This window comes from Bombus terrestris, chromosome 2 (assembly GCF_910591885.1).
Source record: "Bombus terrestris chromosome 2, iyBomTerr1.2, whole genome shotgun sequence".
NCBI classification, from domain to species: domain Eukaryota; kingdom Metazoa; phylum Arthropoda; class Insecta; order Hymenoptera; family Apidae; genus Bombus; species Bombus terrestris.
Genome location: NC_063270.1, coordinates 12,751,195 through 12,768,319, shown reverse-complemented (window position 1 = coordinate 12,768,319; position 17,125 = coordinate 12,751,195). Strand labels below are relative to the sequence as shown.

The 17,125-nt window shown below is 40.2% G+C and overlaps 1 protein-coding gene across 5 annotated transcripts in view; it reads left to right on the top strand.

The window, feature by feature from the left end:
• LOC100650108 (multidrug resistance protein homolog 49) overlaps nucleotides 1–17,125 on the top strand; it is a 72,395-nt gene that overhangs the window by 49,628 nt on the left and 5,642 nt on the right. For 3 of the 5 annotated variants that reach the window (XM_048412731.1, XM_048412732.1, XM_048412735.1), the window contains 12 exons: nucleotides 844–913; nucleotides 1,370–1,454; nucleotides 2,120–2,313; nucleotides 2,609–2,857; nucleotides 5,381–5,794; nucleotides 6,920–7,343; nucleotides 8,864–9,067; nucleotides 11,140–11,491; nucleotides 12,067–12,294; nucleotides 12,817–13,766; nucleotides 14,780–15,181; nucleotides 15,919–16,065. In XM_048412731.1, the coding sequence (XP_048268688.1) occupies nucleotides 844–913; nucleotides 1,370–1,454; nucleotides 2,120–2,313; nucleotides 2,609–2,857; nucleotides 5,381–5,794; nucleotides 6,920–7,343; nucleotides 8,864–9,067; nucleotides 11,140–11,491; nucleotides 12,067–12,294; nucleotides 12,817–13,766; nucleotides 14,780–15,181; nucleotides 15,919–16,065 (3,719 nt within the window). The remainder of the gene's footprint in view (nucleotides 1–843; nucleotides 914–1,369; nucleotides 1,455–2,119; nucleotides 2,314–2,608; nucleotides 2,858–5,380; nucleotides 5,795–6,919; nucleotides 7,344–8,863; nucleotides 9,068–11,139; nucleotides 11,492–12,066; nucleotides 12,295–12,816; nucleotides 13,767–14,779; nucleotides 15,182–15,918; nucleotides 16,066–17,125) is intronic. The other 2 variants (XM_048412740.1, XM_048412743.1) reach the window with 1 other exon arrangement.

Below are 17,125 nucleotides of genomic sequence, written 5' to 3'. Positions count from 1 at the left end.
ATCTTTAAAAAAATACGTAATAATAGAATATTTTTATATTTTTCGATGTATTATTTTCTTACAGAAGGAATTCCAAGTTATGTAGTATATTTTTGGAATTATTAATCCAGCTGGGACTATGATCCATAAACGAGGGTTGACATATTTATAAAATTGTAGAGCCAGTCGTTTTGACTGGCTTGGTATTTCTAGCGTTAGCATCTAGCGATCTAGCGATCGATCTGGAATTTTCCTGATAACTGATATCGTCATATTGAATGATACGCGGTAAAAAATTTAGAAACGCGTGGGAAGTTGTACGAAACGAGGAAACTGGTTAATTGGGGTTCGATAAACAGATCGCAGGACCCTTTTATACTTTGACAAGTACCAGTTATTTTCACTGGTATTGGTATGAGTAGCCTTGATACAAAATTATTTTCAGTTTGAATACATAAAAAAGAAAATAAAATTCATTATATCATTCTTTTAGTTCTCGCTGCGAAAGTCATTACATCATTGTGGAAAAAAATATAACACGAAGTAGAAATTTTAAAATAAAATTCTAAAACCAGCCAATTTGACTGGTGTGGTAGTTCTAACGTTAACCGATAGTAAATCCGATTGAGAAATATCGAACGAAGATAATTAAGAAAATCTTAAATGATTTTTCATCGATAATAATGCGTTTATCAGTGAAAACATTCGCAGAGGTGCAATCGTCGACGCGATACCGGATTCGAAGTCCGGTTTCGCGATCGGATAAACAGGAGACGAACGTATATTTAAGTCTTCCCTGCTGATGCATATGAAAATATTGCTGTAGGATCTTCAGTGTACGGAACCTTGTATATTTCATTTCAGACACGCTCCAAGATGCGAAGAAGGATAAAGAGGAAACTCAGTATATGCTACAAGAGAATGGCGATCCAATGTACGAATAAGATTTTTACAGATGAATGAGATTTTGTTAAATAATTAGAAAGAGAAATATAGGAGGAGTAAATATGGGAGTCAAAATGATTGTAGGAACTTACGGAATTAATTAGGAGATATCCTGATCGCCCTAGAGACTGGAAGAATCGTATAAATTTATTCATGATGATTTCTTAATTGTAGCAAGTATATCCTGTAAGAGTATTCCCGGATTGAAAATTAAACAATCGGAACTTTGCATTTCTATGGCAAAAGAAAGAAACGTAACCGGTTCTTAAGCCTCTTTTCTCTCGGGGAAATCGTTTTTCCCTTGCATCCGGAAGTACTCTTCCATAACCGATCGTTTTCTCGTGCTGCTACAAAGAGTAGAAGAATGGATAACGGGCAGCACATCGACGAGCAATTGTATCTAAAAATGTTCTTATTAAAAATCAATATTACTTTGTGTCCACAGTGAATTCGTGCCACCTCAAACGAAGGAGGAGGAGAAGCCGGTTGCGCCGGAACAATCCTTGCCACCAGTGCCTTATTTCAAACTCGTAAGTATCATCGGCCAAAAGAAAAAAAGGAAGTGACGAAATAAAATACAAAGAAAGCAGAAAACGTCACCGACATTTGTCAAACATTCCACATACATCCTGCTACAGTTGAAATATCACCGTGTTAGTTTGGAATCAAACGACGAAATCGATCTTCCAGCGGCCGAACGGTTTGGCTATCGAGTCCCTTTGTCTTTGACAAACTTAACGAGCGCGATTCTGTCGATCGATCGGGCTTGTTTTTGTTTAGAACTAGTCAGATCTCCGTCCATTAATCACCGTTAGGCCAGCATTAATTTTCCCCGGGGTTAAATCTGCCGGAAAGGCAGAAGTTGCCGGCACTAAATCACTCGAGAATATGTTTCTGAAATTTTCGACTAGTTCGGCGACAAATTGCTCCGTCGACGCCACCGGAATCTCGCGAATTCCCGGCGAACCCATCATTCGGAAAATTAACATAACGTCGATGCTCGCGCGCAATTAATTAAAATACGTCCGTTGCCATGGCTGTTGCCCACCGGTGCTTCCCCTGTGCTACCCCTTTTTCTCTCACTTTCCCTCAGTTCTCTCTGCTTCGTCGAAACTTTGAATTCCAGTTTAATCGCGGCGTACGTGAAAGCTTTGACGAAACTCAGTGACGAGAATCGTTCTATGTCTGTTCACAGTTTCGATTTGCAACATGCGGGGAGTTGATGCTGATTTTTGGTGGCCTGATCATGGGAACTTTGACAGGCCTGTGCATCCCCATTTCGACGATTCAATATGGTGAATTCACCACATTGCTGGTGGATCGTAATACGGAGAATCAATCGAGTACACCGACGCTTATATTGAAGTGGTTCGGAGGAGGAAAGGTCTTGTAAGTCTTGGCGTACTCAGACACGCCTACACTACCTGAATTGCATATTTTTAGCACGAAACCGAGACGCGAGACCCGCCTCTGACGCGTTACGTTAACGAGAAAATAGATCGCTCGAGGGGAATATAGTCTAGTTTATTCTGTCTAGTTTACTTTGGTACATCGCTACGAAGTTCCGTAATTTTCCACGTCGATACCGTTCCACGGAACGATACTCCGAATTAAGAATCTAGAAGAACGGTTTCTTTTCGACGAATAATATAACGTATTTATGAGATAAATATTATGATTGCAGGGGACCCAATGAAACATACGAAGCGAGGATGAGCGCGCTGTACGACGACTCGGTTGCGTTTGGTGTATCCTCCGCGGCGCTATCCACGTTCCAATTTTTCTTTGCCGTGTTCACGGTCGATTTATTAAATATCGCGGCTTCTAGACAAATCGCTCGAGTACGTAAGATGTTCCTTCGCGCTGTTCTTAGACAGGATATGACGTGGTACGATACCAACACGTCGACCAACTTCGCCAGTAGAATTACCGAGTAAGTATGCTTCGCTGTTAATCGATAACTCGTAAAAAGAAGGCAATTAGATTTTACATTAAAGATTTCGGATTGAACCTTGAAATATATTTAACAGCCAGACTTTCGTTTCCATTAAAATTTACTTTAAAATAATAGTTTCGTTAAAATCCAAATTTAAATCACAGCTAATTAATATTTAAACTGCGGATTCAAATCAATTCCATTTTATCCGAAAATTCTATTTTTTCGTTCCGTATGGAACTGGACGATAGACACGTTTCACTCGTTGAAAGAATATCCCGAGACGTACAGCCTACGAGTAGCCATATTTTCTTACGTCGATCCGGCTTTGAAGTGAACATTGGGGTTTCGATTTCTCCCAGTTCCGCGGATATAAACGTAGCGCGGATCATGTATAACGTAGAAGCGAGAAGCAAAGTTTAGGGAACGAGATCTCTGCTCATCAACAGGTGGCCGCTCGTGAGAATCGAAATCCTTACCCGATACAAAGTCCATCTCTGTTTGCGGTTGCGTTTCAGACCGCGTAATTATCGAAAAGTCAAGGATGGATTCATAACGGGCCAATTAAAGCGTCGCCACTAGAGCATTTCCTTGTGCAATCTGTTTATTTCGGGACGAGAATGTTCGCTGCAATAGTATATCCGTGGCGCAAGTCGCATAATTGCATAGACACGCGTGCAATTTCGATGAAAGAAATTCGACGTTGCACGGTGGCTAAATTTTTCTTCTTGTCGCCAGGTAGTGTTTCCGGTTTGTAGCAGACGATTGAAACACGGAGTGAATCACGCTACCTTACACTGTTGCAGAGACAATAAATCTCGTTGCATCGTAAATATAGCATCGTGGTACGCGTATATATCGATGTAGTTACAAGACCTATTGGCATTAAAAACGATTTGGCTCATAGTTCGCATTTATAACGACTATTACATAAACTTGACTTAACACCTGTCTTAAATGGCAATCATCGAATGGCACGGATTTCTGTATTTTCTTTGTGATATCGAGTGAAACTATCCGCCAGGTTTTACGTGCAGTAACCGAGTATTCGAACGTTTATTGGAGCCTTTGGTGAATGTATTATTTGTATTGTACAAAACGTTCTGAAATTTCATTAGTTAGCACGGTAATGAAAATCGATCAATATATATTGGCATAGTTTGATATCTGACAAAAAATAATAATGCCGTGTACATTTTCATATAGGTAGATTTCCAGCTTTATCAATATAATCATGACAAGTGATGTCACGCTACAATGCTGATGAAATTTCAAAATGTTTTATATAACACGTACAATGTATACATAAAAATTGTCTATCATACGCGTTCAAATACTTTCATAATCCATTGTATCATCGTAAATCATTTCGTATACATTCGTCCCAGTTGCGTCAACTTGTTCTCGTTCGTTTCTTCCTATCATTGTTAGGAATAAAAATCATATTTTGTAAGATGTTTCTCGTGTCGCAACTTCCCGCTACATATTGCCGTTATCAGTTTGAAAACGTTATTTCACATTGTGTGACTGTAAGATGGAATTATAATAAAGTTCGTATAATTTGAGACAATATTGATTTTAGTTGAACGTGATTACACGACATTCGCGTGTATGTGTTATTGTACCGTAAATGCTGTGTAATCACCCGGAAATGTCTTAACGTGGCGCCACAACATTTTCACGAATATTCTAGAACGCGAAGCAGGATGAACAACGTTAAATATAAATGCCACGAATACAGTGACACTTCTCCTTGACATTTATACATACGGTTTGAGGAATCATTTCTTTATATCGTGCTAAAACGTATACACCGTTAGATTTTATTTTTAGTTTGCTTTCCGATCGCTATTTGACAGCTTGTTTTCTTTAATCGCATTAGAGGAGATAATGGAACCTGCGGATAATATGGTCGCGTGATACAAACGAGAAGATAAATTGAATCTTCGTTGAAATTGACTCCCTCAGCTTTTGCAAGGTGACTTTGCATTGTCGAAGATAAGGCAAACTGTAATTAATTCATTCTGAATGGTTGCCCGCGGTTCCGTGTTATTTTCGTCAGATACTTTGGATAGAACCGACACCAAACTATACGAACGTATCTAATTACGGTGGTGGTCACCTTGTACAACGACGAGAAGCCTGGCAAACGTGCCGACGAAGAAAGAATTTTCCACAAATTTATTCACGACTCGAATACTTAATCGGGTGAAAATTCATCCGACAGAAATTTAAATTGAAAATCATATGTCAAAGTCCAGTTTTATTTTTATTGTGTACCGTTTCGTTAATTAAATTTTGCAGCATTTGCGCGGATAATCAAAATGTTCACGGTTGATGGGTAATCCGGTATCCGAACACCAAATAGTCCATACAAAATTTAATAAACGTGTGCTTTGAACGAAACCTACTTTTCGATATAATTGATAACTCACTTCTCGGTACAAGATATTGCCAGATATTAATATTAAGCAGTTTATGGATTAACGAATGTAGCCAAAATTTGTCATGACGTTGCAGAGACTTGGACAAGATGAAGGAAGGCATAGGAGAAAAACTGGGCGTGTTCACGTACCTCATGGTCTCCTTCATCTCCTCCATCATCATATCGTTCGTATACGGCTGGAAATTAACGCTGGTGGTACTAAGTTGCGCACCAATCATCGTCATAGCCACTGCCGTAGTAGCGAAAGTTCAGAGCTCCTTAACAGCTCAGGAGTTGAACGCTTATGGCCAAGCTGGTAGAGTGGCCGAGGAAGTATTAGGCGCCATCAGGACCGTGATCGCCTTCAATGGAGAGGAAAAGGAAGTGGAGAGATACGCTGAGAAACTAGTACCAGCCGAGAGAACTGGAATAAGACGTGGAATGTGGTCCGGCGTTGGTGGTGGCGTGATGTGGTTCATCATATACATCAGCTACGCAATCGCGTTTTGGTATGTCTATATTAAGGTTGTGTGAAAATATTTGTACGCTTTTTGGGATATGCGTTTGCGTACTATAGCATAGATGAAAGAAATACGAGTATTTTCAGAATAAACGCTTCTGACGCGGGTAAACAGGCACGAGAAGGGTAGAAACGGGTCAGCCATGTAATTTCCGCATTGTGTCAGAGGTGTTTCAAGTAAAAGTTGTTTGCTTTAAAAGGGAAGCATCAGATAGGCGTGTTCCTTTGTTTGCCATGGAAAGTGGCTGTCTTGGCTACTCTAATTCGATATAAAACGATCTTCCCTTAGAATTCTTCCTTTTTCTGTTGTTTCCTCTTTTCCAAAATGGACGAGTTACGTACAGTGTATGGAAGAAGTTTGCGCGTGGTTAAGGGAAGGAACACAGGTTTGGTTAGAATAAATCTAATTTTCCCTCGCACGATCGTAGGATGAGATACACGAATTTCTATTATTGTTATATCTTAAATCGAATCATATAGGATCGCGCGATGGAAAAGAGAAGTGTTCCGAGGAAACATCTGAAGAACGAACTGCGTGTGATATATTCGTCAAAAAGTTAGGTCGTCGAAAGACACACTCGCAGAGTAACCGTAGCCCAAGAGTGAGAGATGCGAATATCAAAGTAATCGGATAGGAATAGATTAAGAGTTTTAAGCCGTTTACATACGACTAGACATGTGGTGTAAGATCAGATGGTACACTGATCCCGTCTGAGTCGATGCAAACCGTAACTAGATAATAACGCTGATACAAGTTTACGTATATTGCAACTAGCACTATGAAACCTCGTAGTCGTTGCATGTATCGTAACATGTTTCGGTGTATGTAAACAGCTTCGACCATTAACATAACACAAACACTGTAGCAACGCGATCTATTCTGTCATCGTGTCGAGATGCATTGCCAAAGTTAAACAATGGCAACTTTGAAAGCATCGAAATTAGATACTTTTCGTTTCTGTGCCACCTCACTGGTCATCCTTCTATCTTTGTACACTATGTGATCTTTCATTGTCAAAAAGAAGAAAATATCTCGAACGATTGCAATAAATCACGACAAGTTCTCGAGATGAAAATTAGGACGCATGTTAAATTGACGATTATCGTTCGCCAGGTACGGAGTTCAGCTGATCCTTGAGGACAGGCCAAAGGATGTGAAGGAATATACACCAGCAGTGTTGGTGATCGTGTTCTTCGGTGTGCTAGCTGGCGCTCAGAATATGGGTCTGACATCGCCGCATCTCGAAGCGTTCGCGGTGGCGCGTGGTTCAGCCGCGGCGATTTTCCAGGTGCTTGATCGCGTGCCAACGATCGATAGCTTGAGCAAAGATGGCCAGAAGCTTCCATCCGTCAATGGTGAGATCGAGTTCAAGAACGTACACTTCCAGTATCCCGCTAGAAAGGACGTGAAGGTGTTGCAAGGTTTGAATCTGAAGATCAATCGGGGTGAGACCGTGGCACTCGTCGGTGGATCCGGCTGTGGCAAGTCTACTTGTCTCCAGCTCATCCAACGTCTTTACGATCCTCATAAGGGACAGGCAAGTAAAAAGAAAAATTTGTGTTTGCGCGAGAAGCAAAACGGAGGTAGAGAATCGCTGGATCAAACAACGGTTTAGATCGTGCGATTAGATCGTTCGCATTTCTCTCTACATTTTAGTTTGAGTTAAATATTTTTATTGTTTAAAAGACGCTTTCCATTTAAAGAAACATTTCCGTTTAAAAGAAACATTCCATTTGTGTGTGTTGAAACGGGAACGATATTGAGGAAGCGTAGCGTCAGTGAAAATTGGAGAACTGCGAAACGTGCTTATTACACAACTGATCAAAAAAGAAAAGAAAGAAGAAAAGAACTAAAGAATAAAAGAACTAAAGAATAAAAAAACTGCATATTAAATTTTTATAATTGCGATTAAAAAATTATATCGCGGAGCTGCTGAGATAGGAACCGTTGCGCTGGCGCCTCCTGTTAATGATATCTCGTATCAGATTTCCCCTTGTTAATTTAGAAAACTGTAACGAGCTGGTACTTTCACTGTCGCGTTAATTAAATAATAATAATAATAATAATTCGTACTTTTATTATTCGTATTAATCCGTATAATTTAGTTTGCCAGAGTAATTTTATGTCCACGGTCGGTAGCCATGAATTTTCCATCCCACGAGAATCGTAGACTCGTCTCCTCAATTTGTTTGTTTACCGTGGGAAAGGGAGTAATTTATTAAAATGTAGAAACTGGCGATATTTTTATGCAGACGTTGCGCAACGAGCACGGTTAAGCAATGAGTTCGCTGATTAACCCGATGAAGTTTTTCTTTCAGTCAAAGTCGCAATGGTGAGCATCGAGAGCTCGATGTACGCATCATTATGGTATTCGTGTATATCGTTCATAAGAGCATTCTAGTTCGTTCTTGCTAGAATTATTGTTCAAAACGATAAAACTTTTCCTATGCCAATAAGACGATCGAAATTTTTATCTCGCACGAAGATTTCACGAGACGCCCGGAATAAAATATAGAAATATCCCCGTTTCGTAGCATCGAATTCCAACTCGATTAAATTCCACGGTATCCAGGCAAGCGTGACTCGCGAGGGTGAATTTGTTAAGTGCGTTCCGAGTTAACAATATCCCGACCGTGAATATATTCCATTATTACATCTGTATTCGCGAACGCGGCGATGGGAATTTTAGGGAACAAGTTTGAAGCGTTTCTCGCGGCGGCTGAGTTCTCTCAGTAGTAAAATTTTCTCGTGTTTCTGCATCCGTCGCAGTTTCTCCTGCCAAAAATATTACGCCGTATATTTGGCATAATGTTTTCGAGCTGGCTCTTGAACTCTTTTTCCCTTCCACTTACATTTTCCATAGCATTGTTGCGCCGTAGCCGATAAAAGGAGCTTTCGCCTAAAATTCGCCCATCCGAGGAAAACGGCCGACGACGACGTTGAACGATCGCTCTTATCTTTCTCTTCGCTTCGCATCGTCGTGGTCCTGTTCCTCTATTGGTCAATGTCAAAGACGATTCTCACAACGATCACGCGTCGATCTCTCTGTTCGAACAGGTTTTACTGGACGGCGTGGACGTGGCGAAGTTGAACGTTCAATGGCTCCGTTCACACATAGGCGTGGTCGGCCAGGAACCGGTGCTCTTTGACACAACGATACGGGAGAATATCCGGTACGGAAATGACAGCATTACCGAGGAGGAGATGATCAAAGCCGCGAAGGAAGCGAACGCTCACGACTTCATCAGTAAACTGCCCGAGGTGAGTGGCTTCGTACCTATTCTTCCATTCCGTTGCCGTTTTCTCTGGTCCAACGGAATTTCAGTTTCCCTTCTCGTGGTTCGTGACAGACGGAGCATCGATTGATTCGGTCACTTTTCAACAACCAGTCGCTCGAACCTCTAGTCGTGCGGAGTTACGTTCACATAGTATAGACCTATGTCGAAAGATCTCCTTGCTCTTGGTATGTGGTGCTCTTTTCGTGCCGATGGATCTCTAGAATCCAGGCACAAAGAGTCGTCTAATTAAAATCATGTCCAGGAACCGTGAATTCGCTTGGAATTTTAATCTCGTGCTTGCGTATCCTCTCGTTCATCTCTTCTATCTCGTTGATCATCGCAGTCGTGATGATTCTAATCATGGAGATAAGGAAGGACACGTTTTCTTAATGGCCATTGGGGTTGAATTCTCCATTTTTTAAATTTTAATATCTTATCAGTGTCTCTACAGTCTGATTTAGAATACTGAATATTTCTGAAAGTTTTATAAAGATTTACGTAAATTACTAAACTGTGATAAGAAGACTGTCTGTCTATTATTTCCTCATAAAACGAAAGAAACTTTTCGGACAACCTAATATATCAGTGATTCTTAGGAAATACTCAATTCGGATAATAGAGGCTCGCTTAGGAGTTCGTATATCCGAGCTCGGGTCTAAATTTCTTTGCATAAACGAGGTGCGGATAAACGTAGTTCTACTATAGATACTTCATAATATTACAATCTAATAAATTGACAAATTATGAGCATCGAACGATGTCTATTATCAGTCATTCTATTGTATATCGAGATCATGTTTACCCTCAACAAATTCGGCGCGTTGTAACGCGCTAACAATAGTCTCAGGTGTGAGCGACAAGCCGCGAAACACGCGTGCAAACAGACGATAAAACACCCGTTAAACCGTGCCCGGGCAAATAACGGTATCCCAGATTACGGCTGCGTCAACGATTAGGCGTTTATTACCGAATTATCGGTAGGTGTATTCGATGCTCGCGATGGTTTCATCCGCGGTCCCATCGGTATATACCGTCGTGAATGTGTATCGCGTGTGTTTGGCCTTTATCCGTTGTGTCTCGCGACGCGTTTAGAACCGTAACGATCCGCGGAAACAAGTGGACCAGACATTTTCCAGTTTATGGTGCACGCCAGGCAGTTTATTTTACGGATCGATGCGGTACGATTGTGCACGTGAAATTTTACCAGGGAAAACCGAGCATCGTCTGCTACACGCACGTTGATGGACGAACAATATTAGGTTTTATATGAATGGAAGCTTTGGTTACGAGATCAGATATATTAGACAGTTACGCAAATTACATCGCTTCCACACTGCACACGCGGTATTAGCATTGTGTTTTTTTTAAATACATTATTTATTTATTCACGGGAAAATCTATTCTCGAATACTTTGTTCAGTGTATATATATTAAAATTTATTATGGTAAACTTTCATATCCTCGTGTTTTATGAAACATTTTGAAATTTCACCTGTGACGAGACTATCACGATTATATCGATAAAATTTGAAGCCTATTTAAAAACGTACATAGAAGTCACAAAATATGTAATTGTAAACATATTTACAATATACATATATTTAATTAGAAATTAGTATATAGCATGTAGTTTGTTATTAGATCGTATTAAGTACTTTATGCGTATTTAAATAAAACACCAAATATTTTCCTGCTGTTCTCGACTTAACTTGTGGTACGCGAAGTGATGTACCTCGTAAATTTATTAAATCTCAACACGGTACGTGCACGCCGTAGACGTGTCACGTCGTAATTTCGTTAATTAAATTCCACGGGTATGGCAATCGAATAGGCAAATTACTTTGCGGACAGTGTTCTCCTGACAATTATCAACGAACATGGTTATACTTAAAACTTGTTTCATTTAAATATCCATTAATTTTCATTCTTTATTAAACATAAGTATCTATCCTCCACATGTTAATTAAAATTTAAAGTTGTCAAAATGTCCAAATGTTGATTAACTCTTGTCAAATAATCAAATCAAAGAATCCTTATCAACGGTCTTCGTTCTAGGCCTACGATAGTCCCGTGGGAGAGAGAGGATCGCAAATGTCCGGCGGACAGAAACAAAGGATCGCGATTGCTCGAGCTCTGGTTAGACGACCGGCTATACTTTTACTGGATGAAGCTACGTCTGCTCTGGACGTTCATAGCGAAAACACTGTGCAAAGAGCTTTGGACGCGGCGTCAAAGGGTAGAACAACGATCGTCGTCACTCACAGGCTATCGACGATTACAAATGCTGATAGGATAGTGTTTATAAAGGAGGGTCAGGTGGTTGAACAGGGTACGCACGAGGAACTGCTCGCCCTGAAAAATCATTATTACGGATTGGTCTCTGCTGACGCCAGTGCCACTGCCAGAGGTAATTGCTTTTATGTACGAAATTTTCGGGGCAAAATAGTTTGTATAGGTGAAGTTCATATAACTGGATTAGAGTTTCTATAATTAGAGTTCATTCGTTCTCCCCCATCATCTGTAACTTCTCGTTTATATAATAGGAATTCATGTTCAAATAAATAAATTCAACAAGCAGAAGTTTACCCAATCGCCAACTAAAATTTCGTTCGAATAAATACGATTCGTACAAATATGGTTTTAATGTATAGACGTATTATATAACGTATTACTGTTGCTTGAGCAACTAGGTATTTTTTCATTTTTTAGAGTTTCACCAAACAAGAATTAAAAAGAAAGTATCAACGTTGTAATTGTATAGTCTCGTTGCTATATTATCGTGACTGGTTTATAATTTAAATATAGTTACTTGATCTTCAGATTATGCAAAAAAAAAAAAGGAAAAGCTTGTTTTATAGATTTTCACGTATTATCGAGAGCGGTGGGAGCGTCCCAGAGTTTATGATAATAAAAATGTAATATTTTTCTTCTCTTAACATCGGACGGCATGATGTTACGCTTTCGTGTCGATTGAATTTCCAGCGAAAGCGACGGCATCAGCCGCAAAGACGGTCACCGCAGCCATACCGAAGCAGAAACCACCGTTGAAGAGGCAATTCTCCACTCTGTCGATGCACTCTCATCGGTTGTCGTTAGCCGGCGCATCTGAGTGCTCGGAGAATCAACTGGAGGAACACGAGAAGCCGTACGACGCGCCAATGATGAGGATATTCGGGCTCAATAAACCGGAATGGCCTTACAATTTGATCGGTATAGTTAGCTCGATTACTATTCATTTAACCATTCACTCGTACATCTTCAACGAGAAAATGGATCAATCTCTCTACCGATGAATATAATTCTTCTAGGCCATACAACTCTTACTGTTCTAATAGATTTATCGATAGAAAAACAGAAATCCGCATACTTCAGGGTATCTAACACGAGAAACAATCAATCTATCTGTCTATTAACAAAAATTTTCTACATCATACAATTTCTCCAATCTCAACAAAGTCGACAAAGAAGAAGAAATTCTCATATCTCAAGATGTCTAACAATAAAAACGATCAATCTCTCTCCATGGATTGATAAAATCCTTTTAACTTCTATAGCTTCTGCAATCCTAACACATTTATCAAGAAAAATTACATTTCAATACTTCAGGATATCTAGCAACAAGAATAACTCATCTCTTCATCATATCGTCTTGCCTATCATAAATCGTACAATTTCATCAATTTAAAAAGTTCTACTGAACGAAACTAATGAACATAAATTGCCGTGTTTCAGGGTGTTTAGCAGCAGGCATGGTGGGCGCCTCGTTCCCAGCATTCGCTGTTCTCTTCGGTGAAGTGTACTCCGTATTGGGTCTTCAAGATGACGAAGAAGTACGCCACGAGAGTGTCAAGTTCTCGATTCTCTTCCTGGTGGTCGGAGTTGTTACGGGCGTTGGTACTTTCCTGCAAATGTATATGTTCGGATTGGCCGGTGTGCGTATGACCGCGAGGATCAGAAAAATGGCGTTCACCGCGATGCTGCGACAGGAAATGGGCTGGTACGACGAGGACACGAACAGCGTGGGTGCTCTTTGCGCTAGATTATCCACAGACGCCGGTGCTGTCCAGGGTGCAACGGGCACACGTGTCGGTGCGATTCTTCAGGCTCTGTCGACCTTAGTCCTTGGAATCGGATTATCCATGTATTATACCTGGAAGATGACGTTAGTGTCCGTCGTCTCGATACCTTTGGTGTTGGGCGCAGTCTTCTTCGAGGCGAGAGTGATGAGCGGCCAAGGTCTGCAAGAAAAGAAGAAGATGGAGGCCGCGACGAGAATCGCCATAGAGGCAATCTCGAACATTCGAACTGTAGCCAGTCTTGGGAAAGAGGAAGCCTTCTTGCAGCGTTATTGTGTGGAACTGGATCTCGTGGCTAAAGCGACAAGAATTAGAAATAGACTGAGAGGATTGGTATTCTCGTGCGGTCAGACCATACCATTCTTCGGTTATGCCTTGAGTCTCTATTATGGTGGTGCTTTGGTGGCTACCGAAGGTTTGAGATACGAGAACGTGATCAAAGTGTCGGAAGCGTTGATCTTTGGATCCTGGATGTTGGGACAAGCCCTCGCCTTTGCTCCTAATTTTAATACCGCGAAAATATCGGCCGGAAGGATATTCAAGCTTCTAGACAGAGTCCCGGAGATCACCTCGCCACCGGATTCGGAAGACAAAGATCTGGATTGGGTGAGTGCACGACTTACAAGTCAGTTTATAATTCCGATTGCGCGATATTGATAAGCGATTATAAATAGGAAGCTTTATCTTATCGTAGTTAATGTTGCGTTGTTGGATGTATTGAGTAATAAGGCGTTTGATCAATTATATCGCTGTCGTTGAAACAACGTAGTTCAATTATTTTGCCAGTTTATCAGGAAGAAAGTAAACACCATGTGTAAAGTATAGAGGAAGATTGGCAAAGCTGGCCGAATGTCTCGTTTCGACAGGTTTCATTACGGCTGTTTAGCAAAGCGACGAATTTATGACGTACCGACAGCAACGCCTCCGGCCATGCACGTTAATTACGCTCAAAACGGGAAACTCTGTTTGATTGGGGTTGCGATTATCCCCCTAGAATTCCAAACCATTTAATGAAGCGATACGAAATAAACGATGCGATGTTTCGGATTCATCCTACTCAAGCGACTGCTACGTATAATTCGATTGATTAGCAAATATTTATAATGCATTCGGTCGAATCAGTTTTCTTGTTTCTATCTGATACAAACGTAGTCCAACAAATTAATATAGCGATACTCGAATTTATAAATAACGTTTAGATTTAGATTTAGATTTCGACATTTACATAGACATTTTGCATGCATAATTTCATTTTCTCATTTGATCACACGTGGCAAAAGTGTACGAGATTTGACCGGAGATAGGAACTTCGTTTCATGTTTTCCAGTTTTAACATAAAACGCATGTTCTTTCACGGTATAACTTTATTTAATAGAACCGTGTCAACGTAAATGCATCACTGGTTAAATAGTGAAAAAGAAGTTTATTATATCAGATATCGTGTAATAGAATTAGATAAAGGGAAGTTTAGAAATCGTAGATTTAAAAGTGCAGTATAATTGAGAGACGAGACAGGCTTCTGAAAAAGTTATTATCTTTCAAGAATTTTCATTTCTTTTCACTTTACATTCGATCAGAGTAAAAAACCTATCTAGAATCAGAAATTTGTATAATTTCAGAAAGCGGACGGCTTGATTCAATTTTCGAAAGTCGAGTTCCATTATCCGACAAGGCCTGAGATGCAAATTTTACAAGGTTTGAATCTAATCGTGAAACCGGGCCAGATGGTCGCCCTGGTAGGCCAAAGTGGTTGTGGCAAATCCACCTGCATCCAATTGTTGCAACGATTGTACGATCCGATTTCTGGTACCGTGACTATGGACAGGCGTGACATCTCGTCGGTTTCGTTGCGCAATCTGAGATCTCAGCTTGGTGTGGTCGGTCAAGAACCAGTACTTTTCGATAAAACGATCGCACAGAATATCGCTTATGGCGACAACTCCCGAACTGTAACGATGGAGGAAATCATAGAAGCCGCTAAGAAGTCCAACATACATAGCTTTGTCAGCTCTCTACCACTAGTGAGTAGCACGATTCTTGTTTGATATTGGTATTCTCGGAGCTTAGCTGTTCGGAGAAGACAAACACAGTAGTGCTCCGTTCATCGACCGTGGATTAAGATCTTAGTTGATCGTTTACCAAAGGAAATATATTTTTACATATATTGAGAGATTTGAAGATCTACAATGGATGTGCTTTATAAATATATTATATGTTAAAGTTTCGTTAGCACTGCGATGAAACATTGTTGCTACCATAATTATGTTGGTTGAATTTGAAAGGAATATGAAAATATATATAAAGAAACTTACAGCATATATATTGGAAACATATAACCCACAAAAATCATCGAGTTATTTTAAATAATACGCTATTCATTGTATTAATTAATAAGCCTTAGTATCCAGCGAGACTTGAACGCGAATCCTGTGTTTGCAAACTATCGTTTCTAACTCGCGTGTACATTTTCGGGTTTGTTTGAAACTTTACCAAGGCGACAATAAACGTGTCTCATTACAGCGTTAATGAAGTTTCTAAAAGTTTTGTATAACACGCGTAACACATTCACGAAAGTTCTGCATATAACTGAAACGTCAATACTTTCACGAATCACGCGATCGCGATAACACCAACTAATTAACGAAACTTTTACATTATGCAACGTAACAGAAAATAATTCCAATGGAAATTTGAACCGTTTCGATAGAAAGTTGCATATTAAGCAATGTAACAACACGTTATTCGATCTTGATTACAGGGATACGACACTAGGTTAGGTTCTAAGGGAACACAGCTCTCCGGAGGACAGAAGCAACGAATCGCGATCGCGCGTGCCTTGGTCAGGAATCCTCGAATTCTACTTCTGGACGAGGCTACATCTGCTCTCGACACACAGAGCGAGAAGGTAAGTTTGCTCGTTTAAAATCATCTCCTTGTTGTCTCAACAATTCTCGTCTACCGCATGCATAGTGCATGTTCATCCTCTTCTAAAGTATTTCCGCGAATCGCTTAAACGAGAAATACCGTGGACGAAAACCGTCGTCGAGATGGTGGCGAGAAACACCGCGGGCAAACCGAGAAATGGGTCGTGAAATCAGGCTGAAGTAGATGCGGCGCCCATTCAGTAATATAATACGCGATGGAACGCGGTGGCGCTTTTTAGTCGCGGACAGAAGCAGAAAGCCGGCGAAAAAAATGACCAACCTTCCTCTAGAGAGGCAGAAGAAGTGCGAGGAATTCTCACGAGGACAAAAGCCTCGCGTTCCAGTCTCGCTACCACCGCGCCGCATTGTTTCGTCCTCGTGACCAATTAACAGCCTCGTAACTTGATGGGCCATTTTTCGTCGTCATTGTCTAACGCGACGTTCCACTAGGAATTTTGTATGATCGAAGCAGTACGATTACATTTGAGAAATTCTATACAGATGTTCGTTATCATTAGACAGCGAATTATTATGCAACATCACATTTTTACGAATGCAATTAAAAAAGAAGAGATGCAAATTGCGATGTTTATTAAATATTATAACAAGTATTCTACTTTGAATATTTTATATCGCTTTGCGTATTATGTGACTATATTTGCATCTTCAGGCTCTCGACGGTCAATATTCTGAGGTTACCAAGGAAAACACGGTTTGTAAAATTGACAAGGAATTGAAATTTCCAATAAAAATCCATAGCCCAGTTATCATTTCCGTTCGTCGTTAATATTCTTTGAACAACAGTCCACCTTCGTTCTCGAATAAAAGCATCTGAAAATTCTCCTTTGGATGTAGCTTATGCGTCTTCGTAACGTGGCCGAAGATGATACTTATGAAAAATTTGCAAAGGAAACGTAAACTCAGAGATGGTGTTGTTTAATGTTTAATTTATTCGTTGTTCGAGATAATTAATTGCTTCGGAATTTCTTGTGTCGTATTACCGAATAAGTAGGTTACATAAATATTACTACATTAACCATG